Source organism: Podarcis tiliguerta, assembly GCF_965153285.1.
Source record: "Podarcis tiliguerta genome assembly, chromosome: 4".
Classification (NCBI taxonomy): domain Eukaryota; kingdom Metazoa; phylum Chordata; class Lepidosauria; order Squamata; family Lacertidae; genus Podarcis; species Podarcis tiliguerta.
In genome coordinates this window covers 12,086,809-12,112,796 of record NC_139537.1, presented here as the reverse complement: position 1 = coordinate 12,112,796, position 25,988 = coordinate 12,086,809, and the positions used below count along the sequence as shown (strand labels likewise).

Sequence of the window (25,988 nt, the reverse complement as noted above, 5' to 3'; positions counted from 1 at the left end):
GATATCAGCAGCATCATTTTTTTACTTACAAGGCTGTATTTTTGTGAATGGCACCAATTTCTTTACAATAGCACAGTCATTTAATGGTATGTGCCAGAGGTTTTTATTTTCTTCCTTATGGGGCTGTAACAATGTGGTGTACGCAGCAGTTTACCTGTTTAGTTAACCCAGATTCTGAAAATGTGAGATGGGTCATCTTTTTTGGCTGTCAGATTGGGAACCCCAAGAGGCAAGGGTTATTGTAGAGGTGGGGTCCTCATTGTGTATCCCTCTCCATTTTGAAGACATTGTATTACACAGTCTTAGAGAGCCAGTGTGGTGTAGTGGTTAAGAGCGGTAGTCTCGTAATCTGGGGAACCGGGTTCGCGTCTCCGCTCCTCCACATGCAGCTGCTGGGTGACCTTGGGCCAGTCACACTTCTTTGAAGTCTCTCAGCCCCACTCACCTCACAGAGTGTTTGTTGTGGGGGAGGAAGGGAAAGGAGAATGTTAGCCGCTTTGAGACTCCTTAAAGGGAGTGAAAGGCGGGATATCAAATCCAAACTCTTCTTCTTCTTCTTCTTCTTATGCTATTGTTTACTGCTCTGTTTTCCTGATGTACATCCCCTGCCCTCGATATATGCATTCCATTGTGCAAGCCACTCAGAGGATTTGGTTGGGCCATATAGTGGTGCAAATAAATATATCTTGAAAATATGAAAAAAAGACGCCAGAGTAACTATAAGCTGCTCCCTGACTTCCATCTCTGTAGTGGAGTCTTTCGGCAAAGATTAGAGGGTCAACTTGAGGGGGTATAGCTTAGTGGTAGAAAATACCATCCTACTTTTTCAAACCCGAAACCGGAACACATGTTTTCTAGGATGTGCTCCTGGGCATGTCATGTGACCCATGCCACACTCTAGCCCAGAGGTTGGCAGGGTTCACTCCAGCAGAGGTCTGTCTGTGGGTCGGATTGCGTGCATGTGTCCGCCCGCGATTTCCAGTGTCTGTGCAGATGTGATTTCCAGCGCTGCGGAAGCGAGTCCCTGTGCTGCACGTGGGAACTCACCAAGTGGGCAGCTCTGTTGGGGGGTGGCTTATGGGCCAGTTAAACGACCCCCTTGGGCCACTTGTGGCCCCTGGGCCTTAGGTTGCCAACTCAAGCTCTAGCCCCCCAAAACCACTTTTTGGGGGCTAGAGAGTGGCCCTAAAGCATGTGATATTGTGGCACTCAAAATGGCTACCAAGATCTTGCGTGAAAAAATGGGACGTCCAAATTTTTTTCTGGGGCACTTTGCAGGTCAGGTAGAGCACATCCTTTTCAGGTGGAAGGTCCCAGTTTCTACCACTAGTATCTCAAGTTTAGAAAGGAACGGGTAGCAGGTGACCTGGAAGGCCTCTGCCCCAGGCCCTAGCGCAGGTGTAGCCAATGTGTTGCCCTTGATATGTTGTTGGACTATAATCATCTGGAGATGTTGCCTCCCATGCCCTAGGGAGTTGCTGTCCATCAAAGTAGGTCTTATAGGACTAGATGGACAAACTGTCTGACCAGGTATACGGCAGTATCCAGCGTTGCCATTAGTATCTCCTTCCAGTAAGTGGGAGGCATAAAGCTATAAAGAAATTTGCTGTCATTATGGCGGGCAGAGGGTAGTGGAAGCAGGACTGGTGTGCATTGCAGGGAACATGAAACCTGCTTCAAATATTCCTCTCTGTGGGTGTTAGGCATCCAGAGCCAGGGATAATAACAGGTTTTGCCATTAACATAGCACTTACTTTCTGCTTAGGAGTTAATGGTATCCATCCATTTGTACGTGCAAAGATAAATGTTCATAAATGAGCTGGATTTTATGGTGAGCAGTGCAGTGGCCAAGTTTGCTGTCGATGCCAAATTGGGCAGGGTGGTAAAGAACAAAAAAGCGATTCGTGTGCAGCTACAAAAGGCTCTCTCCAAACTGGGCAAATGGGAATTGAAATGGAAAATGTGGCTCAATGTAAGCCAGTGCATTTGGGTTTTGTGGGGCTTTCTAGCCCCAATGTGCTTCACTTAATGAGTAAGCAAGGTTGTTGGCGTCCATCTGTCTTGAGAGACAATGGCTGAAGTCAAATCACTGCATTAGCAGCTCTGATGTGACCTTGCTGGGTGCAAGGTTGGGCACTGTGTTTGGAGGTCCTGGGCTTCCCAGATGACAGGACTTCATTTACACACTTGTGGGTCTGATCTGGGATGTTGGAGAATTGGTAGTGTGTTACAGGCTGCATTGATGTTACGATAAGCAGAGTGAGGCAACCCTCTCAAGCAGCTGATTTGAAGTGTCGTGAAAGGACATGGAATTGATAGTGACGGAATTTATTGTTGTTGTTATTGCCAAGGCAAGGGAGGGGTGCTTGTGGAATCTTCCTCCTCACAGCCTTCTCTTACATGCTATATATTTTGAAAAGTTGCTTGTTTGCTTTGCATTTGGACATTTCTTAAGATATTGTAACCAAATAATAATTGCATGGTGGTTCCTGGCATTAGGGAGCAGGTTTTGTTTATGTTTGTATAGAACTGGAAAGCATTTTGAATCAAGGTGGTGGAATGAAACTTTCAAAACTGCCCTGATTTCCACCACTGATTTCAAAACTGCACTGACTTTCTTCTTTGGTTTCTTAAAATTCCCAACCAATTCCCAATTCTTGTGGTTCTGTATGTGTTATTCTTTCATAGGTATTGTTTGCCAGTTTCCAAGGAATAGCTGTATTAGACCCTAAGAATCTAAAAGGGCTAAAAGACATATAGTTCAGCAATTTCAAACTTTTCCACCAGGTCAGGAAACCCTAAGCCAAGTAAACACTTGCGTGCAGAACGAGAGAAACAGAATGGATGGGATTTATTTCAAATGGATTTGTGCGATAAAAAATAGTTACTTCTACAGTAATTTCTCTCCCCCCTGCCCAGGCCAGAATGAAGTACTATATTTAATTTACCTTCCTGTCAGGAACAGTGTGCTATCGTATTTGGCTTCCTCTTTAATCCCTAATTAAAGAGGCTTCTGTGATGGATCTCAGATGCTGTAGCAGGTAAGTAGCAATTAACTACATGACTGATTAGCACAGTGGAATATCTTGGGACCCTCAGTGTGAAAATGGAGCTAGGCTCAGTTGAACAGTTGAAATCAATAGGAGAACTTGCACAAGGTCTCTCCCTCTCTTTCCCTGTTAATTTGACTCCTTTGGGATTGTGGAGGGCAATTTGGATTAATCATCCGCAAAGTCAGAGCAGGATAAAATTCTTCTTCTTCTTTTTTGCCTGTGTGGTGAAAGCGAATGCGTCATCCTTCTAGTTGCATTGCGGTTGTGTTGTACAGTACATGCTTCATGAATGAAAGGAGAAGTAGAGAGGTGATCCAGACTAAAGCAATATAGTGCATGTTGAAATATAGAAATAGTTCAAGCCATAGTGGGAAACCATGTGAATCAGCCAGGGTGAGATTTGAGTTTGTATGCCCTCTCCTTCTTTTTTGCGGCTTGGGAGGAAGGGATTTGGAAAAATCCGCCATTAGTTTTAAGCAAGCCACAGTTCCCTGTTGAATCCAGACTTTGAGAACTGTGATTTGTTTAAATGCTGGTTGATAAGTGTGGGATGTAAAGGTGCAGTCAAGTGCAACATTCCGACAGAGGACTAACGGCCTCCGTGTTCTAACCGGTTGCTGTGACAACCAGTTTGTCGGTTGCTGGTGGTTTTGAAAGATAACTGCTCAGTCGCAGTCACCTCAGGACCAACTTCCCTCTGGTATAGCTTATTTGCTTGTTATGTAACCTAAGCCTGCCTTCAGGTACAGTTCTGTAAACCTGAATGAATCTGAGAGTAAAATAGTTTTATATTAACATGAATCAGATTCGTGTGTGTATTCTTTAAGAGGGAATTCAAAGGAATCTTTAACCAGGAAGGCATTTTTATTAGTAGAACTCAGACGAGTCAGCAACAAGCTGATTGCTGCATAAACTTATACAGTGGTACCTCAGGTTACATATGCTTCAGGTTACATACGCTACAGGTTACATACGCTTCAGGTTACAGACTCCGCTAACCCAGAAATAGTGCTTCAGGTTAAGAACTTTGCTTCAGGATGAGAACAGAAATCGGGCTCCAGTGGCGCGGCAGCAGCAGGAGGCCCCATTAGCTAAAGTGGTGCTTCAGGTTAACAGTTTCAGGTTAAGAACCAACCTCCGGAATGAATTAAGTACTTAACCTGAGGCACCACTATAAAGGGGATTGTTTAACTCTGCTAAAGTAAACCTTCCCACAATAAGAACAAGCCAGGATCAAACTGGCTTCGGATCCAGATATGTTCTGAAACCATAATTTAATACAGTCATACCTCATGTTACGTTTGCTTCATGATACATTTTCTCAGGTTGCGTCCCGCGGCGACCCGGAAGTACCGGAAAGGGTTACTTCTGAGTTTTGCCACTCGCAGATGCGCAAACGCACAAAATGACGTCAGGCGCATGTGCAGAAGTGGCGAATTGCGACCCGTCCGTGCGCAGATGTGCCACTGTGGGTTGCGTTCTATTCATGTTGCCAATGGGCCTCCGGAACGGATCCCATTTGCAACCAGAGGTACCACTGTACAAGAGATGGGCGAACAAACCCCCAAATGAACTTTCCATTGGAGTCCTAGATAAACCAATTAGTTTTTGGAAACAATCTTGAAACAAATTATTTGTTTCCTGCGCCAATCCTGGGGTCTTAAGGATTCAACACCACCTTCCTATCAGCTACCCAAATACCCTCCCTATCAATCCTTTTCTTTACCTTCTAGCAGGGTTGGCAAGGCTGGCAAAATTAGAGAGCAGGAAGAAGGAAGTTTCTCTCTCTCCTCTCTGCCCTTGTTGTCCTGATGTGCTTTGCCCTATGGCAGGACTGACAGAGCAGTAGCACCTAGGAGTTTGAGTCTTCTCAGCGGCCACTACTATTGTGCATGGTGGAGTAAAAGGAAGAAAAATGTCCTTCAGCCTGCAATCTGTACCACCATCCTCGCTGGAAACCAGGAAAAGAGAAGGGTAGGGAGGATGCTGGGAAGCTCAAGCTAGAAGGAGCCCTTTTCTGAGTCAGATATTGTTCTGAGCTACCGCATAGATTGCAAAGAGAATACGGAGGATGCGTGTGGTGATCTTTGAAATCTTGACTCTCCTTTGGAGAATGCTTTCAGGAACCTCAAAAGTTTGTTTCCAAGCCAGTAGTTCTGCAGTTGTCCATTAGAAAGTAGTCCTGCAGCACCCATAGTTTAAGCAAACCGCAGTTCCCTGAGTTTGGATGTTACATGGAACTATTGAGCTTCCACGCTCCTCTTTCTGGTATATGAAAGAGGAGAAGAATAGGGAGCACGAGATTTGCTGTGACTCATGCAGTAGGAAATCATAGTTTATTGTTGCTGTGTGAACTAAGTCATGGTGTTAGATGTGTTAAAGACATTTGTGGCTTCCCAATTAAATTCATTTCTGTCTCTTATTTCCTAACACACCTAAATTGGAGATAAGTCATTTTCCAGTAGAACTAAATTTGTGAAGGAAATGTGAATTACTTTGGAAGTACTTTGTGAAAATGTGAAATACTTTGGAAGATTATTTTTTTTTTGCATGGAGATGTGAGCTAAAATTTACCAAAGAAATTCATTTCAAATCCTCTCTGATTCATTTCTGCTCTTGTTCTGTTAAAATGTAGCAATTGCAGTATATTTAAAAGATTACACATTTTGAAATGCTTCCCCCACACTTATTTTTCAACTGAGTCGTAATAATGAATGATGACGGTCCTTGACGGTCCTAAACTGGAGCTAAATGAAATGTGAGGAGAGATGGTTGATTTTAACTCTGGGAAAGAGGAAGAAGTTGAGTCACTGTAGATGTTTTAATGCTGTCAATCTACAGAGTTCTGCAGCATCTTTGAAAATATCCATGAAGTCACTTCTAGAATTGTAAAGTTGGAAGATACCTCAAGGGTCATCTAGTCCAACCCCCTGCAAGGCAGGAATCAGAGCTAAAGAATCCCTGTAAGAAGGCCATCCAACCTCTGTTTTAAAACCTCCAAGGAAGGAGAGTCCACCACCTTCCAATAGCCACTCTATAAACCTCAAGTAGTTTCCAATGGTGTTTCTTGGCTCATTGGTTCCATCAGCAGAACAGGGAGGGAAGAAATTTTATGTGATTCTCCTTGCAGCCTCTGTGCTCTAATAAATCTGCTTTGTTTGGTCCCACAACCCTCTGGAGCAGATTTAAGGGGGGGTGGCGGTGAGGCTGCAAGGTGGAGGGTGAATTGCTGAAAATTGCTTCCCTCTTCGAGTGACCTGCTGGACACAACGTAAGGATGTAGCAAGGCGCTGATTTATATTCCAACCCTTGTTGGTCACTGTGGCGATCACACAGGGTCCCCGGACATTTCACCATCTATTGATCCCTGTGCCACCACTTTAGTTCTTGTTGCCCCTACCCAGGCCCTACCTGGATATTGGAACATAAACTTTTGTTTATTTATTGCAGTTTAACAAGCGATATAATAAATGATATCGGTCAATTACAATCATGGGGTGCCTATCCAGACCTATAACTACCTGCTCTCATTCACTAAACCACCTCTCAGATATTTACCTATCTTCCTAGCCCCTAACTATTAGTGACTCAGCTTATTTCGCTACACTAACTCAACCTACCCACAGACTCTATCCCAATTCACTCCCACTCCAACCAACCACCCAACTCCCAACGAACTCCTCCCTTTGCTCCTACCAGAGCTGGTTTTATAGTCCCTCTGACTCCACCCCCTGGGTTCTGATTGGGTAACCTGTTTAACTTTTTCACCTCCAGCACTCTCATATGTTAACGTCACAGTCACATTCAGTACCGTTTCCATTCTGCTGCAGTTCGGATTCCAGCAAAGACATTACTTGGCTTCCTCTCTGCTGTAGTGAAATTTTACATAATTATGTTATTATTTTGTTATTCGACACCATTCAACACAAAGGAAATGCAGTGCAAATGGCAGTGTGGGGGTGAGTAATCAATTATATATTGCTGGTGGAGTGAAAGCAGCACCAATTGTGAACGCCAATCTTATTCGTTGGAATAATTGTCATTCCAGACATGGGATGGACAAGAGGACACTGGCAATTTCCATGCCCATTTTCATCCGAATTCCCCGGCATCCCTAGACACAACCTGGCATTCTCCATTGAGATGTAGGAAAAATGTCTTGTATGATGTGGTCCTAATTTTTCAGTCCAAAGTTGCTTGGTAGAAGGGGATTGTGGGAAGTGTACACAGAGTGCTAGGATTGCGAGGGCTTTGTGCTAATGAGGGATGAAGCAAATTGCTGGTTCCTGTTTGGATGCTTGAAAGGAAGACTTCTTCTTCTCTCTTGTTCCTTGTGCGTAAGTTCAGCAGATGGCTACATGCTGTGGTCAAGAGCAGGAAAGGGACAAGGAGAACATGACTGCTTCTTGGACATAAAAAAAGAGAAAATAATACTGTATCTCTTTCCAAATTGGCCGACAAGTCTGTTGCCTATGCCTCTAAAGAAATGGTAACTTTATTGCGGGGAGAGGAAAGGGACTTCATTGCACTGCTTAAGTTAGTTGCACTTACCGTATTTTTTGCTCTATAAGACGCACCAGACCATAAGACGCACCTAGTTTTTGGAGGAGGAAAACAAGAAAAAAAATATTCTGAATCTCAGAAGCCAGAACAACAAGAGGAATCGCTGCACAGCGATCCCTCATGCTGTTCTGGCTTCTGGGATAGCTGCGCAGCCTGCATTCACTCCATAACACACACACACACACATTTCCCCTTACTTTTTAGGAAGGAAAAAGTGAGTCTTATAGAGCAAAAAATATGGTAGTTCCCGTAGTAATCAATTGGAGGTAAATTAAGTCACAACTAAGGTGCATTCAGATGTGGTTACTGTTGTGTTAGTTTTTCCTGGTGTCTCTTTCCTGTTTCCCAATGTTCCATTCACACTGCAGTGTCTGTTGTGTTACGGAACTGTAGCTTCTTGACCAATATGCCACATTGAATTTTGTTCGCAACAGTGGGCATGGTGTGGCACAACAGATGTCATTGGACAACACTGCTAATTCTCCACCCTTTCCTCAATTGCGTGCTTCTGTTCCCCCATAATAACAGCAGTCAGGGGTGCCAACTTGAATAAAATATTGGGGGGCCTAGGTGAGCCCTGCCCTGCATAATCAATCACATGATGCGGTGCACACACATCTTTGAATGGCAATGCCCATCAACTTTTGGGGGTCCCAGCCCCCTCAGATATTTTATTGAGGGGCTAAAGGGACATTGGACCCTAGCAGTTGGCTCCTATGTCAGCAGGAAAGAAGCATATACCAGGATACCACCCCAAATTTTGTGGCATTGCTCCTCTTATTTTACAGTTTAAGGATGTTGCAAACAGATATGTTCTGGAATCAAATAACACCGAAATGAGCACTAAACATGTATTATATTCAGCTAGGTTTTTTGGAAGTGGCTTTTACATGATTTGAAAGCTCAAATACAAGCAGGAATTAACAGCTCTGATAATGCATCCTGAATCCCATTGATTTCAATTGGAACTAACCTAGGGTGGATCCAACCAATTGCATCTCCCACTTCCATTCTGTAAGCTAGAATGTCTCACCACCAAAGAGCTCATCGTTCGGCCCCAAAGGCTCCCAGTTTGAAGCAGGGTATCCTTGATTCTATCCTATATGTTTCAAAATGTGGCATTCCTTGTGGGTGTTGTAGTGTAAGGAGCACAGTTATTTATGCATCCATTATTCCGTAGCACTTAGGAAGCAGCAACTTTTCCTCATAAATCAGAAATATATTCAATAGCCTGTCTGCCTCCCCACAGTAAAGCACTGTATTGCTCAGTGTGTGGCCTCATAAAATGTTTCTCTGCAAATATGCACCCTCCCCGGTGAGGTTTGGACCAGCTGTTTTTGGAGACCAGATGAGCAGTTCTGCTCAGCTGCATGCTAATTAAAGCTGAGACTTTATTGAATTTTTGCATTTCAAGCCCTGGATGGATAATGCCTACTCTCTGCACCAGCATTTGAGCACTGATAAGGGGTGTGGATGACCTATATGAGGCTTGGTCTTCCATTTCCATGTGAGAAACTGGAGCAGCTCTCAAATCATGCTCTCCGAGTTGTGGCAAACTAACACACACACAAATGAATGAAAGCATCAGTGAGAGAGAACGGGAGTTTGGAAACTTGGTCCAAGAGCACAAATTTGCTAATTCAAAATCTTCCTTGGCACTTTTTTTTTTCACCCTCAAAGTGTGTTGTTCTTCCTCCAAAAATCAATTTTATACAATGAAATATAGCAGGTACTGGCAACATGACCAACCAATTCAGGATCCAGGAAGGATGCATTTAGCGAAAGGACAAATCTGTCAGCAAATCTATTGACAAATCCTTCCAATAATCTAGTACGGAGTTTGGGAAACTTCTGGTCTCCCAACTTTGAATCCAGCAACATATTGAAGGCCAGGGGTTCTCCATCTTTGTTCTACAATGGCCAGCAGCATTGTAACCTTCTGTGTCTGTGTATATCACATGGGGCTTGTAGTTCATGCATTCCAGTGTACTATGTGTGATTATTGGAGTTTAAAATTGTACCCAACCTCTTGGTTTTTTTGATAAACAGGTCTGAGCATAGACAAGAACCACAATGTGCTATAAAACTTCCCAGGGGACAATCCTGAAGCCCTTTGTTGCAGTGAATCACACTAAAATCAATGAGATAAATTCTCCCGGTGGAGAACTGACCATTATTTTGTAAGCTGGAACGGCTTAAGATCATTAAAGTCAACTTGTGCCTGCTCCATTAACTTAACTCCAGCAAAATTACTGCAAGAATGACTGCACACCATTGTATCAATCAAACCCAGTTCTTACTACTAATACAATGTACATGAAGAACATATGGGACTATAAACAGCTTAACAGCAGCATTCGTTAGAAAGTATGCGTGGTTTTATAACCATAATTAAAACAATAGATACGTTGGACACCTGTTTAAACCAGAATGATGTTTTCAATAACACTCTGATATTATACTTGGTTGCCTTTCCTAGCGCTGCTTAATCCACGTAAATCAAGCAGAACTTGGAAGCAGAGGAGCAACTGTAAATCAAATGACTGCATGTCAGACTTACAAATCCACTTTAAATTTTGTCTCTTATATGGGACATGAAGTATTTGATGATCAGCCTTTATTGCAAATGGGTTGTCGCTTGAAATATAGCCTAATTCTTCCAACGGGAACTATACGTGATCGTTCAGGAATTAGCTGAGACCCATAGAATCTAGTACTGTAGTCTTCGTGTTCTTACAGCTATTTTGAGTTTAATAAACATTTCACATTTGTCATCTCAATAATTCTTGCATTAACATGCAAAGTAGGTAAGAATTGTTGTTGTTGTTGTTATGCCAAGCTTAATTTTGTGAGTTTCAGTCTTTATGTCAAAATTTGTTCTGTTCCCAGAATTTGATAAATGGCTTGACTTATTTCCAATCCAGTTCAAATCTGACTCCCATAACCACCCTTGAGGGCAAATATATACATTTATGTACTATGTGTTGGAATTGCAACAGCAGGGATTGTTCAATTTGTAACTTAAGGGTTAATTCTGTTCATAGCATTAGTCCAAGGGCGTGCATGTGGAGGTGTTGCTTAGCAACCAGTGAGATTGGATTTATCTCTGGTGAGGTAGCACATGCTCTGATTGGCCGTATCGTTCTGAGGTAGTTTCCCTACGTTTGTTTTTCACTGCATGTTTTCCTGCTATGTACAAGGCCTGAACTAAGAAAAACATCACCTCTCCATTTATTTTTCTTCAAATAAAACACATTCAGTTTGCTTGATAAAATGTTATTAGGATTTATTTTCTTTCTGGATTCCATGTTCTATGTTTTTAAGTGACTTTGCTGACGTAGTCCTCCTGGAAACAATGCTATGCGATCATTTACAATAATTTCCAGAGACATTTCTTCCAGCTCCGCTTTGAAACGTGGAGGTGGCACTATACTTTTTAGCTGCTCTGTAAAAGCTTTTACTCAAATAAATAAATAATAATAATAAAGATAGAGAAGAAGCTCTTAGAACAACTTCATATTACAAACATATTACAGCAATCCAGCCTGCCTCAGTCTGGTGTTCTGCAGATGTTTTCAACTACAGGTCCCATCAGCCCCAGCCAGCATGGTAAGGAAAGATGGGACTTGGAGTCCAACAGCATCTGGAGGGCACCACGTTTTGAAATGCTGCTGTAAGCTAACTAGGTAAAGGTAAAGGGACCCCTGACCATTAGGTCCAGTTGTGGTCGACTCTGGGGTTGCAGCGCTCATCTCGCTTTATTGGCCGAGGGAGCAGGCATACAGCTTCCGGGTCATGTGGCCAGCATGACTAAGCCACTTCTGGCGAACCAGAGCAGTGCATGGAAACGCCGCTTACCTTCCCGCTGGAGTGGTACCTATTTATCTACTTGTGCTTTGAGGTGCTTTCGCACTGCTAGGTTGGCAGGAGCTGGGACTGAGCAACGGGAGCTCACCCCGTTGCGGGGATTTGAACCACCGAACTTCTGATCGGCAAGTCCTAGGCTCTGTGTTTTAACCCACAGCGCAAGTAATCCCCTCCCAAATATCCATCCCCTCCTCATCTCTCAGGTGGGTTTTGCCCCTTCCCACTCCTCACAAAAGGGGACATTTTGATCAACCCTCTTTCAGTAATGTTGTCAAATGCTAAACACTCATTGACTATCAGCTCTTGGAAATAAAATATCATTGGATATCAAATGCAGGCAAAAAATAGAGAATATTCATTTGGCCAGAAGGCAGTGGGAGAAAGTTAGAGGTCTGGAATACATAAATGAAAATTACAGCAGGGACTAAATATATTTTAGCTCTGCAATTCTGTTATATGAATTAATTGTTAAAATAGCCTTTGCAACTCAAAGGTTTAGGCTGAATTGCTCCCTTCTTTAGAGGACTAGCCATTTTTTTTATCATTAACTGGTGTACCTCTGACAAACACATCCATGGCTGAATGTGGAGGTTAGGTGGCTCCAAACCCTGATGGCTATTATTCTACCTTCACTGTTGGAGGCAGTAGTTTCTGAATACCATTTCCTGGGAATTATGAATGGGGAAAGTTGCTGTTGCACTCAGGTCCTGCTTGTTGTCTGGTTGGCAACTGTGAGAATGGGATGTTGAACTAGAGGGGTCATTGGCCTGATACAGCAGGTGGTTACTGTTATTGTTATTGTTGTTGTTGTGTTGTTGTTTTGTTTTAATTTATTGCCTGCACTTCACCCTCAACATCCCAGGGTGGGTTACATCAATTCAAAATACAACTTTTAAAAAATACTGCCTTATGTGCCATCTATTGTACCCTATTATTGTTTTCTTGTGGCTTAGAATTGCATGGTTGAACCAGATATCAAATTTATCCTCGGGAACAGAGCGCTGGCAGCATCACCACCTGGGGTTTGGGTGAAGCTATTCCTTAACAAGCAAAGATTAACTCCCTGCCTAAAGCAGAGGCACCTTAATCTATTTCTGCTACAGTGCTATAGTGGCAATATTAAAAATGAAAGGGGCTGTCGGTTGCATTGCTAATGGTATAGACTGGGTCACATGGTGTTTGCTGAATGGAGTATGGGCATCCATTTATTTCGTGGAGCAGGTCCTCAGAATTCTGGCACAACAAGTGAAGATCTATTGTAGGAAGAAGCCAAATGACTTCGTATTTTCCATGTATGCATTTTGTTACAGCCTTTGGTCATAATGACCGCGGGTGGTCATATTTGGTCATATTTGAACGCGGGTGGCGCTGTGGGTAAAAGCTTCAGCGCCTAGGGCTTGCCGATCGAAAGGTCAGCGGTTCGAATCCCCGCGGCGGGGTGCGCTCCCGTTGCTCGGTTCCAGCGCCTGCCAACCTAGCAGTTCGAAAGCACCTCCGGGTGCAAGTAGATAAATAGGGACCGCTTACTGGTGGGAAGGTAAACGGCGTTTCCGTGTGCTGCGCTGGCTCGCCAGATGCGGCTTTGTCAATCTGGCCATGTGACCCGGAAGTGTCTCCGGACAGCGCTGGCCCCCGGCCTCTTAAGTGAGATGGGCGCACAACCCTAGAGTCTGTCAAGACTGGCCCGTACGGGCAGGGGTACCTTTACCTTTACCTTGGTCATAATCATCTACAAATCCTGTTGAACACACCTTGCAGGTTTTGACTTTAGGTGACCTCTTGTTTCTAGTGAAGAGTCCTGTATAAAAATAGCCTTCCCTCTGCTCCTGTTGCCCATTGATGTGATTTGGCCATTGCGTACTTCAAGGTCCTTGTAGCACTGCAACTGAGCGTGATCTTCGTTCCTGTGTGAAATCACACATTGCATCTAAGAGTGTCACTTGTCTTCAGCTAGGACAGCTTGTAATGTTCCATGTCGGTGGCACGTTTGGTTATAGCTGTAATATTAAGAAGCAGACAAAGAAATGAAATACCAATCCCTCTTTGAAAAGATAGGAAGGAAAAGAGGGAATATATATATATTCTCCCGGTGCAGCACTGTTTATTTGGGAATCGTAGTCAATAGAGTGGTGCTTCTCCAGCAAAAAAAACAAATGCATGGTTTACAAAAGCAGCGACAGTGGCTAAGCACATAGGGTGGCAAAATCAGAATGGAAAGTGCACACCCAACTTTAGGCACAGGGAGTTCATGGACCTGGTGAAGGCTGGCCCTACCATTGGGCAAAATGAGGCAGCTGCCTCAGGGGGCAGATGCTGAGGGACGGTAGTCAGGTGTTGGAGTTTGAAGCCACTTCTGGAAACCTTGCGAAATATATTGCAAGTTTAGCACTCATAACAAAATCCATTTGTTATCAACAAATGGATTTCCCCCCCTGGAATCAAGTAACAAGCAAATAAACTTGTGCTATATTTTTAAAAATAATTTTTATTAATGATTTTCTTAGTTTACAAAAGTACGTGCCACTTTTTCAGGTGGTTTTTCTACAGTTCAGTTACATTCGTTGTGAGACATTAGTGTTGCATGCAGTCTAAGGTTGGGAAGAGAAGAGAAGAGGGGGTTGCATGGCGCGTGGTATATTTCTGAAGTCATGCTTTTATGTCATGTGGAAGCTCAAACAGAATTTGCAAATCAGCAGTGAGGGAAACATCAGGAAAATGGGATAAATTGCCATGTGAATACATCCCAGCTAGGTTTGTGGTTAAGGTTGGGTATTCCTCCCCAACTGCTACCCACAATTATGTGGGGTGCTTTGAATACTTTCTTCTAGCCTAGGAACATCTAGCCTGGCATGATCACATGACCATGCAGTGTTGCTACCTTTAAGAAGAGCTCTGCTGGATCACACCAAAAACCCTTCTAGTCCAGCATCCTGTTCTCACAGTGATGTCCCAAGTGAAGCCCGCAAGCATTCTCCCTATCTGTGATTCCTAGCAACTTATATTCAGAGGGTTACTGCCTCCAGAATGCATATCCACCCCTCCATCTTTTTTGGAGTCACACTTGCTTTGGCCCCAACTCCCATTATGAAGGTTCAGCAGAGTTCTACTTCTGCATCACTTTTCTGGCAGGGGATGAGGGCATCAAGTTGACCTCTGGAGATAAGGAGACCACTGTGCCCAACGCTGCCACTAGGTCTAGTAAGGGCTGGAGCCAGGACCTCCACAGGCACCTGCTCCTGAGGAGCCAGAGGTTGCCCATTGCACATCACCAGTCCAGCCGCGCACCCCAGGAATGAGGGTATAGAATGGATGCTTGTCAACATTCATAGTGCTTTGTTATTATTCTCTTCTTTAACGGCTGCTGTCTGAAGTTGGATAGTCTGCAAGGTGAGAAGTGAAGCTGACAAGGGAATTTGAATATTTCAGTTAGGGGTGAGGGAGAAATTTGATTCAGTTTGCACATCAGGGTGGACCTACCTAATTTACACCCTCCGAAAATGATGCGCATACTGAAACGCAGCCATCCTTCAAAATGTGCAGGTTTCTGAATTTTGCAAGGCAGTTATCCAGTAATGTGCATACACTAGGGTAAAGTTCGCATTTTAGAAAGGCATACCTTTGTGAAAATAACGTTAAAAATGCATTAAATTGTGGGGAAATTGCTTGCAAAGATGAGTACATTAGGAAAAATTGCACAGAAGAAATTCACACTAAAATGATTGTGAATTTTATATTTCACAGACTGATGTGGAGAACTGAACTTAAGATTAGGGGGTGGGGTGGGGAGAAACTTTAAGACATCACCAGATCCCTTCACCCCTTATACTAGCCTGTGTTCACCATTCTCCCTCTCTTACACACTTTTAAAGGGAAAAAATCAAACGCTTGTGACCATGGACCACCTGTTTTTTAAGGTGCAAATGAGAGGGTGCTTGGCAGGGAAATCATTCTGGAAGATGAGCACAAAGAAAAAATTGTTGGGAGGAGCGACGAGCACCTCTGGACCCCAATGTGTGGGCATGGGCTTATGGGGGATGGGTGTTAATAGTTTTCCCCAGGGGAGAGCTAGAAGACTGGGAGTGAGTTGGGAGCAGCTGAATCTCCCTAGTGAGAAGGGAGGAAGGTTGGGCAGGATTGGTTTGCAGGAGTTTGGCCAAGTGACAGTGTCGTAGTTATGTTTTGTGCTTTAAACAACTACTCTCCTGGGCCTTTGAGACCTGGACAAGCTATGAAAAGATTAAAAAAATAATCTTCATGTACTTCATTCTCACTGCAACATCACATATCCGGGAGGTTCCCCCCCCCCCACCTCTTTGAGCTGTTCTGATTCTTAGCTGCATAACTCAGAAACAGAAGCAAGGAGTTAAATTTCAGCAGGCGAGAGAAGCAGGAGGTGAGTGCTGTGCTTCACTAGTTTACTGCGGCGCCTTTCATGTGCTCTCTCTCTCACACACATGTAGTTTGTGGTGTCACTGCTAAAGAACTGCAGACAGACACTTAGCAGCCTGGATGTGAGCTGGATGCAAAGATTCCTCACCCAAGACCTCCTGCGGGCAGTATGTAAATATACCTGCCTGCTGGTCACACACAAGAACCTTATTCCCCTCCCTTCACTTCTTCCCTCCTCCTCCTCCCCCCTCCTCCCCACCACAGTCAGCTACTAGAACTGAAAAAGACCCGACAAAAGCGGCGGTAGCAAAACAGTGAAAAGACCTGAGCCGTTGCCACTATTGCCTCTGAGCTCCGGTGGAAGTTTATTGTCGGTGTGGCTGGAAAAAACCCTCGCTGCCTACGATGCTGGCTTCGATCTGGTATGCGAAGAAGCTGGGACGCAGGTTTGTCCATAACGCCAGGAAAGCAAAGGCAGAGAAGGTATGTTGCTACCAATGGAAAGAGCCTCTCTGCTGGTACCCGCGGGTCTCTCGGTGTCCTGTGCTGTGTCTGATTGTGCCAGTCGAAAACACGACCTGCTTAACAGTGTAATGTGATTAATTCAAGGAACGCACTGCGACTCCTGTGTTTATTTATTTCTTCACCCATGTCATCCTCTCCTCCCCTGGCTGGTCTCATTTTAAATCCTCAGCAGGTGATTTCTTTTGAAAGTAGTCTTTTGTAGGACCTTTTTTTCTTTTTGGACAAAATAATCTGCTGTGCATCTGGCCTTTGTGTGTGTTGACACTCAGGGGTGGTGGGGATGGGGGAAAAGAGTATGCTGGTAAACTTGTTGCAGTTCTACACTATAAGGCACGAATGCATCCGGTGCTTCTTAAATAAGTGACTCTGTTTTTCTTCCTTTGCATGATTTATCAGAGGATATATGCCCCTGTTTTGATGCCACATGTGCATGTGAAATAAGTGAATGGAGAGCCTTGTGTCTGACACTTGTATTTCTCGATACTTGTTGCAGTAATGTAGTGCAGTTGTGATGCACCTCTTTAAAGGGCTAGTAGCTAGGATTACCAAATGGAACAAAACCCACAAGCCGCTCCTTTGACCTTACTTGCCTAATTTATCTAACATGCACTGTTATATTATTTATACTTCACCTCTGCCGCTTGTCCAGCACCCTCCCGTACCAGAATGTGTGATGCCTTCGTCTTAAATGATACATTTTTCAGCAATCAACCTTAGTGGTGGGGTTTTGTTTCAGATCTGTCCCTTAAGGACAGCACTTAGTGATTTCAAATTTATGGTCCTGACAACGGGGAGGAAAAAGAGGAATGAAGATTGTTTTCGATTTTGGAGGGGAGAGAGGAGATGGCCATGAGGTCTGCAGAGTTCTACGGTATCTGCTAAATGACATGATCCTTTTTCCCAGAGTGGGATGGTTGATGTTCTGAAGAACTCTTAAGCCTTGGGTTAAGGAGGTGGGGGAGAGAGCCAGAAGTATAAAGGTGTATTGTGAGCACCTTCACTGCTGAGATATGTCAACTCCCAGGGTTTCTATGGTCTTTGATGTATCAAAAGAATTTGTCCGGTTATTTCTTTGGTATTCCTTTTGTGTTGGGCAACATGATAGCCAGCCCCTGCACACAATTGCTCATTCACCTGGCCGGAATAAATTTTCCATGATCCAGAGCAACCATAGAAGGTGATTTATGAGGAATGTGAGCCCAAGGTATGGTGGCTTCTTTGAGTTTTTGCTAGTGAAGAATTGTATAGTGTGAGAGATTTATTCTTCTTCATTTTTTAAAATGTTGCATGCTGATGGGTCCTCCCTCACTACCGCCCTGGACAGAGCAGGATTATTTCTAAAATTCTGTTTGCTGGTTTATAGTGTGATACCACTGACTGAACCACTACAGCAATGCACTCAGGAGAGTAAGTCTTATGAAGTCAGTCCAGCAGTTCAATTGCCCCACTGTGCTGTCTCTAAAAATGGCAAGTAGCCAGGGTGCACTTAAGCTATTAAAAAGTGCCTTACTGGATCACACCCAAATTCTATCTTGCCCATTTCTAGCAGTAGCCAGCCAGATACCCTTAAAGCCCACAGCAGGGACGTGAAGGAAACAGCCCCTCCCACCACTCTGTGACCATGCTCAGCACCTGGAAGTTCCATCATGGCTGGTAGCCCCACTGATACATACATCCTTAATGAATGAATTGAGGAAGGGCCACAGCTCAGTGGCAGCACATCTGCTTTTCTTGCAGAAGGTGCAAGGTTCAATCTCCAGCATATCCAGGTAGGGCTATGAATGTTTAAGTCTGAAATCCTGCTGTCATTCAGCGTAGACGATATTAAGCTAGATTCAGGTAGGTAGCCGTGTTGGTCTGACGCAGTTGGGTGTGTGTGTTAAAAAAATTAAAATTAAAAAATAGTAGCACCTTAGAGACCAACTAAGTTTGTTCTAGGTATGAGCTTTCGTGTGCATGCACACTTCTTCAGATACGGAGCTAGGCAGACCCAAGGTCTGATTTAAGCATCTTCCCATGTTCCTGTGAATGGCCCAATCCCCTTTTTGAAAGAAAGTAATGAGAAGCAACACTTCCTCTACTTATTCCTGGGTCTGTTGGCAACTACTTTTACTGAATGACCCAGAGTTCATGTGTGTGTGTGAGTGTGTGTGAGTGAGATAGAGAGAGAATAATATTCTTCCTATTCATTCTTCCCACCCCATTCAGAATTTTGTAAACGGCTTGCCTTCCCTAGAGCAGTGGGCATTGATAACATACCTTTTATGTTGTTCCCAGCTCCAGGCATTCTGAAGCAGACAGATGCCTCAAGTATAATGATGCACCTCCTTGGCAAATAGCCATTGATATTCTCTCCCCACACACAAACCTTGCATGAAGCACTTTCTTTGTGCACCCTGCTTTCCAGCCCTTGTTCCATTTACCACTTCTCCTTCTCCGTTTTCTTTTCTTTTCTTTCAAACAGAAATGCTTCTGCTTGTTTTGGAAGCCAGCTTACATGACAGTGTGCATGCACAGAAGAGAGAAGGCAATGAAAAGAGGCTAATAAGGCGGCGGCGGGGGGGGAGGGAGAGAGACACATCAACAATCTCCATCACTTTTGAAAGAAAGGCCCTTTCTCCAGATATCTCCCAAATGGGAATCTATCTGAGACTGACAGCCACATTCCATGCCCTTCTGATATTAGCCATGTGAAACTGAACAAACTTGTGTTGCCTGGTTTTTTTTTATTTTTTGCAGCAAGTTCATAGAATTCTAGTGAGCAAATCTAATAAAAAGAGACATTTCCCTTGTGGTCTAGCAACATGCGATATGAAAACGTTTTTTGAAATTGCATCCCTGTGAAATGAACGTCTTTTCTACCACCACCAATGCGTCTCTCCACTTTTAAAGGTGTCATTGATGCTTATATATGTATTTCCCACCCCCCACCCCCGTCCTATGAGATCTCCCAGAACAAATATTGGAGTTTGCAGCGTTCAGGATGTAGTCGGAAAGGTACAGGCAAGTAAAAGAAATGAGCAATGATATAAAGAACCTTTTCTCCCCTGGCGATTGAGAGACTAGCAGATTTATAACGAGGATTAGACAAATCAGTGGAGGATAAGGCTATCAACAGCTTCTCATCTGGGGTAAGAGGCATATTTCTGAATACCAGTTGCTGGAAACCACAGGAGGGGAAAGTGCTTTTGCATCCATGTCCTACTTGGCGCTGTGGGTTAAACCACAGAGCCTAGGACTTGCTGATCAGAAGGTCGTTGGTTCGAATCCCCGTGACGGGGTGAGCTCCTGTTGCTCAGTCCCTGCTCCTGCCAACCTAGCAGTTCGAAAGCACATCAAAGTGCAAGTAGATAAATAGGTACCGCTCTGGCGGGAAGGTAAATGGCGTTTCCGTGCGCTGTTCTGGTTCGCCAGAAGCGGCTTAGTCATGCTGGCCACATGACCCGGAAGCTGTACGCTGGCTTCCTCGGCCAATAAAGCAAGATGAGCGCCGCAACCCCAGACCTAACGGTCAGGGGTCCCTTTACCTTTAGCTTTACCTACTTTGTGGGCTTCCCATAAGCATCTGATTGGCACTGTGAGAACTGCATGCTGGACTATATGGGGCATTGGCCTGAACTAACAGAGCTGCTCTTACATTTGCTGGATCAGACCAAGGATCCATTCATCAGGTAGCTTCTTATGCACTTATCATGGCATGAGCTTACGCTACACTGCAACCGGTCTGTTGGTCTCTCAACTCTTCATTCTCCTTTATTATTATTATTATTATTATAGATCATTTACTTCCTGCCCCTTTCCCAATGTGTCCTGGATTTTGAAATCCATTAATTATTTTTTTTTCTGGGAGATCTTATAGGCTGCATAGAAACCAACAATGTCTAAATGTTGGAGAGGCGTACAGTGGTACCTCAGATTAAGAACTTAATTCGTTCTGGAGGTCCATTCTTAACCTGAAACTGTTCTTAATCTGAGGTACCACTTTAGCTAATGGGGCCTCCCGCTGCTGCCACACAATTTCTGTTCTCATCCTGAAGCAAAGTTCTTAACCCGAGGTTCTGTTTCTGAGTTAGTGGAGTCTGTAACCTGAAGCGTCTGTAACCTGAAGCATCTGTAACCCGAGGTACCACTGTATTGAGGATTTGGGGTGTGTGTGTTCATTTTCTAGAGTGACACTTTCAAGTATGGTTTAATATTTTCCTCTACTAAACTGCTAGGAAAATGTCTGTTCTTGGATGTGATCGCAAGAATTCTGTGAACTACTGCAGCAGGAGCAGCCCATGAGTGGGTCATGCATTGCATGCAGAAGATTCAACCCCTGGCATCTTCAGTTAAGGATTAGGCAGGAGGGAAGATCTCTCTGTCTGAGCCCCTGCTAGTCAACATGGTGAATTAATGGTCTGATAATCCTATAGAGTAGCTTCCTATGTTCCTAATTCATTGCATATATCATGTAACACAGTGGTGGGGAACATTTTTCACCCTGGAGGCTGCAATCCATTCTGACAGACTTTTGAGGGCCACATAGCCATAGTGGGCCAAGTTGGAGGGGAAAGTGAGCAGAGCAACACATGCTAATTTTGTTTTTGTACAACAGAAGAAGAGTTTGGATTTGATATCCCGCTTTATCACTACCTGAAGGAGTCTCAAAGCGGCTAACAATCTCCTTTCCCTTCCTCCCCCACAACAAACACTCTGTGAGGTGAGTGGGGCTGAGAGACTTCAAAGAAGTGTGACTAGCCCAAGGTCACCCAGCAGCTGCATGTGGAGGAGCGGGGAAGCAAATCCGGTTCACCAGATTACGAGTCCACCGCTCTTAACCACTACACCACACTGTTGTTTCTACATGCACTCAACATGCCCCTCTGTCTCTTCCATTCAGTCAAACAAACGAGCAAGAGCCATCACCAGAGTTCCAAGGACCACATCCCAGCTAGGCAAACATGCTTGAGGTGTGAAAGAGGGTCAGTCATGAGTGTGCCCTGGAGAAAGTTTTGAGGGCCACACAGGGAAGCTTGGCGGGCCACATTTCAATCCACCCCTGTTATGAAACAAGTGTATTCAATTTCTGTGGCAAATGGAGAACATGGCATGTGGCAATCAAGAGAACCAGGGGATTGGTTAGAAGCATAAGTAGTCTCAAAGAGCCATCACCTTTCAATATGAAACCAGAGGGTGGGGGGTGAAGGTCCATACAGCTGCTGCTGCTGCTCATAATACAAAGCTCTAAATATATATATATATATCTCACACTCACTCTATCAGCTATCTAGCTTAAGGTTGAGATTTGGCAGCTGCTCCAGTGAAGACCTATAAATAAATAATAGATGATAGATAGATATAGATAGATGATAGATAGATAGATATAGATAGATAGATGATAGACAGTTGATAGACAGTTGAGCTTATTAGTCACTTGTCGCCCAAACAGTCTCCAAGCAACTTACGTTTGGGGGGGGGGCGGCGAATACGCATATAAAACATTAATATTCTATACAATTTTTTGAAAACAGCAACAAAGCAGCCCCCAGCCCTCATAAAATTGATAGAAAACATTTGGCAGCATGCTCACAACAAGGAACAGAACAATACTCTCATCCATTAATCATCAGACAGAACGAAAAAAATCAACATCGGCACCCACTCCAGCCCAGAAATCATTCGCATCAACCCTGTGATTATTATTTTTTTAATCTTCCTGCAAAACCCAGAAATCCAGAGTCAGTGCCAGCTGCTGCATGACATTGGGGAGTGGGTCCTCTGAGGATGAGCCAAGAGCTCTCCTCTTCTTCCAGGGAGCACATCAGCAACTGCAGAGCAGGGAAATAGGGCAAAAGGTCAAGCATCCCCCATTGTATCCATGTTGCCCCTTTGTACTCGTACTGTAGTGGGTGCTGCAAAAGCAGGATGTGCCCGGGATGTATTAAGATAAGAGATGCTCAGAATGATCTTGATGCTTAGAAGTGGGCTGATAATAAAAGAGAACTCAATGAGGACAGCATCTAACTCAGAGGAAAGAAGGCCCAGGTACAGTAATATAGAGAGGGAAATTGGTTACTATACCATGACTAAAGAGCCCCTGATGAGTTGTAATGGATAACAAAACTGAACATGACTCAGCTGTGTGTGCTGTGACTTAAAAGGCCTAAACCTCTTCAGGATGTACTAAGAAAAGCATATTATCACAGCCCTGGGGCCTATCATTCTGTCCCCCCGCCCTTCCCCAGGCTCTCTTATTAAATTGCTGTGTCCACTTGTGTGTCGGCTAGATGGATTTTGAAGAAAGATGCTGACAAAACTGAAAGGAAATGAGGGTGGACAAGACAGATGAGGAATGATCCAAAAGACAATTCCTCCAAGGAAAGGCTTCGGGGGAAGAGGCGGAAATAAAGCCACAAACCTGTGCCCATTTTCTTTGGAGTAAGTGCTACTGAAAGCCACAAGACTTCTAATTTGATGCATCAAGGCTTGTGCTGGACCATAAAGAAGGCTGATCACCAAAGAATTGATGCTTTTGAATTATAGTGCTGGAGGAGACTCCTGAGAGTCCCATGGACTGCAAGAAGATCAAACCTCTCCATTCTGAAGGAAATCAGCCCTGAGTGCTCACTGGAAGGACAGATCCTGAAGCTGAGGCTCCAATACTTTGGCCACCTCATGAGAAGAGAAGACTCCCTGGAAAAGACCCTATTGTTGGGAAAGATGGAGGGCACAAGGAGAAGGGGATGACAGAGGACGAGATGGTTGGACAGTGTTCTCGAAGCTACCAGCATGAGTTTGACCAAACTGTGGGAGGCAGTGGAAGACAGGAGTGCCTGGCGTGCTCTGGTCCATGGGGTCACGAAGAGTCGGACACGACTAAACAACTAAACTACAACAGGCTTGTGCTGTACAGTGGATGCTCGGGATACAAACGTGATCCATGCTGGAGGCATGTTCGCAACCCGCAGTGCCGCGTCTGCACACACGTGGGTTGCGATTCAGCACTTCTGCGCATCCACGACCGCTGAAACCCGGAAGTAACCTGTTCCGGTACTTCCGGGTCTCGACGAGTCCGTAACCCGAAAAAACACAACCTGAAGCGTCTGTAACCTGAGGTATGACTGTACATAGGAACAGAAGAAGCTGCCCTTTTCCCACTGAATTAGACCACTGGTCCTTCTAGCTCAGTATTGCCTACACTGACTGGCAGCTGCTCTCTGGGATTTTAGACAGGGAGCATTCTCAGCCCTATCCCAGGATTGAAGCTGGGATGCTTTGCTACTGCAGGAGGAAATCATTTATCCTAGCAAAATCATTTATCCATTAGCAAAATGGGGCTATGCCCTGCAAATTCAGGCATAGGAAACATAAAGACCAACAGCAGCCTCATTTGTCAGCTTAAGCTCTGCCCCATCCACCCAACATACATACTTGGAAGATGTGGGGAAACATAACAAAATGATAGCAAACACTGGCCATCTTCAACCCAGTTGCTCACTACTATGCTTAATTGAGAAAAAGCGGGGTGGGAATCCAGATGGGTTAGTCTCTTGCAGCAAAAACAATCGGATACCTTCCATATTTATTATAGCATATTATTTCATAGACGCAACCCCACTTTGCCAGATGGAAGAGACTCAATCTTAGGCGCTCTGCATTGTTGTTAGGCACCCAGTGTTCAAAGGCTTAGGCATTCTTATATGCCAAATGGACAAAGCAAGTGTTTCTTATAAGGGGATTAGGCAAATATATGAAGGAGTGCTAGTCTTACTGGCTAGGACCAGAGGTAGCATATCTCTGAATTCCACTGGGTGGTGAACAGCAGCAGGCAAGGGCTTTTGACATCATGCCCTGCTTGTGGACTTCCTGAAGGCATCTGATTGGCATCTGTGGGGACCAGGATGCTGGGCAAGATAGACCTTTGGTGAGATCCATCAGGGTTATTCTCTGGCTCGACCAGCGTTGGTGGCACAGAATTAGAGAGAAGAGGTGAAAAGTTATTTCTTTATGGCCTCTCCCATTTGCAAGCTTGTGTCCATAGAAGTTTAGAGAATGCTTTGATGGCATGTGATGGTTTTTACAATGGCACAGCTCAATAGCTCTCAGCCTAGAAAACTCTCAGGGTAGAAAACTGTGGGGGGTTTTTTGGGGGGGGCATTCACTCTGACCTCCTGAAGGACATGTTTTCATCTTGTCCTTCCTTCAAAGAGCTTAGGGAAGCATCATTTTATGTTGACACAACAACCTAGTGAGGTAGATTTTGCTCAGCAAGGTGATTGGTCTACAGTCATCTGGTAGACTTCAAGGCCAAGAAGATATCTCAACCCACATTTTCTGGGCATTCCAGCACTCTCTCTGTTTCACTACGCTGGTTCTCCTTTACTTTCAAGTCCCTGAAATCCAGACACACTTTGACTGCCAATAAAGTACTTTAGGAAACAACCAAGGTGGCTGCATCTCCATATCCAATCTAAAGCTCTGTATAAAAGTATATATATAACCACAAACGGCAGTTCTGGTGGACAATGGCAGGATTTGCTATAATCAGATAACAGTGGTAGATTTAACAGTCTGCGAAGTCAGTAAAAGCACTCCTTTATTTCATGGCGCTATCAGGAAATGGAATTAAATGGGATTATTTGAACAGAATAGCAGCACAGTCTTAATCATGTCTGCTCAAATGGAAGTCATTTTGAATTCAAGGAGACTTGTGACACCTGACTGTGTTTCTGAAAGTATACTATGTCACCAAAACATCACATAGTATCTTATGCCCTGTGTATGCAATAACCAGCAATAATAGGAACAGTAGAAATCTTAACAACACTTTCTGTGTTGAAGATGCACAGAATACCTTGTTCCTTTAATATTTCTGTATAGGAAACCAATATTATGTTACTGATGGAGACTTAAGGCTGAGGTCAGGTGCTTAGCTTAAGCCTACCTTATGAGTTCATGGTAGAGAATAATAATAATAATAATAATAATAATAATAATAATAATAATAATAATAATAATAATAATTTATACCCCAGCCATTTGGCTGGGTTTTGCCAGCCACTCTGGGTGGGTCCCAACAGAAGAAGAAGAAGAAGAAGAAGAAGAAGAAGAAGAAGAAGAAGAAGAAGAAGAAGAAGATAAAACATCAAACGTTAAAAAATTCCCTAAACAGTGCTGCCTTGTTTATTTCCTTGTTGGACTTCCTGACTCAACTCAGTTTCATTGCCACTGTAATGCATTTCAGTTTTGAAATTCTTTGATTCTAAAGGTCTTGCAGTCTCTGAAAAACCTTAAGTTCTGCCCAGAGGAAGTTAGTTGCAATCTGCTACCTACCCAGTGAAATCGGGAGGATTTCAATGTATCACCGAATACTAAAATATCATAGACTTGAATATTTGGGCTTTTAAATTTTTGATAAAAAGGCAAGTGAGAGGGGACATGATAGAGGTATATAAAGATTATATATGGCATGGGAAAAGTAAAGATGCATTGTCTCTCTCTCTCATAATACTGGAACCTAGGTCATTTGATGAAGCTGAATGATGGAAGCTTCAGAACAGGAAAAAACATCTTGACAATCTGTCATTGGAAGTAGCACAAGCACCCAGC

At 43.9% G+C, this 25,988-nt stretch overlaps 1 protein-coding gene across 31 annotated transcripts in view; it reads left to right on the top strand.

Annotated features, from left to right (window-relative positions):
- The window catches only part of DLG2 (discs large MAGUK scaffold protein 2), a 901,255-nt gene that overhangs the window by 499,484 nt on the left and 375,783 nt on the right, over positions 1-25,988 (top strand). For 2 of the 31 annotated variants that reach the window (XM_083436200.1, XM_083436196.1), the window contains exon 1: positions 15,944-16,355. The exons of the other annotated variants lie outside the window; for them this stretch is intronic. In XM_083436200.1, the coding sequence (XP_083292326.1) occupies positions 16,278-16,355 (78 nt within the window). In that variant the 5' untranslated portion in view covers positions 15,944-16,277. Of the gene's footprint in view, positions 1-15,943; positions 16,356-25,988 lie in introns of those variants that run through there. 31 annotated transcript variants of the gene reach the window in all.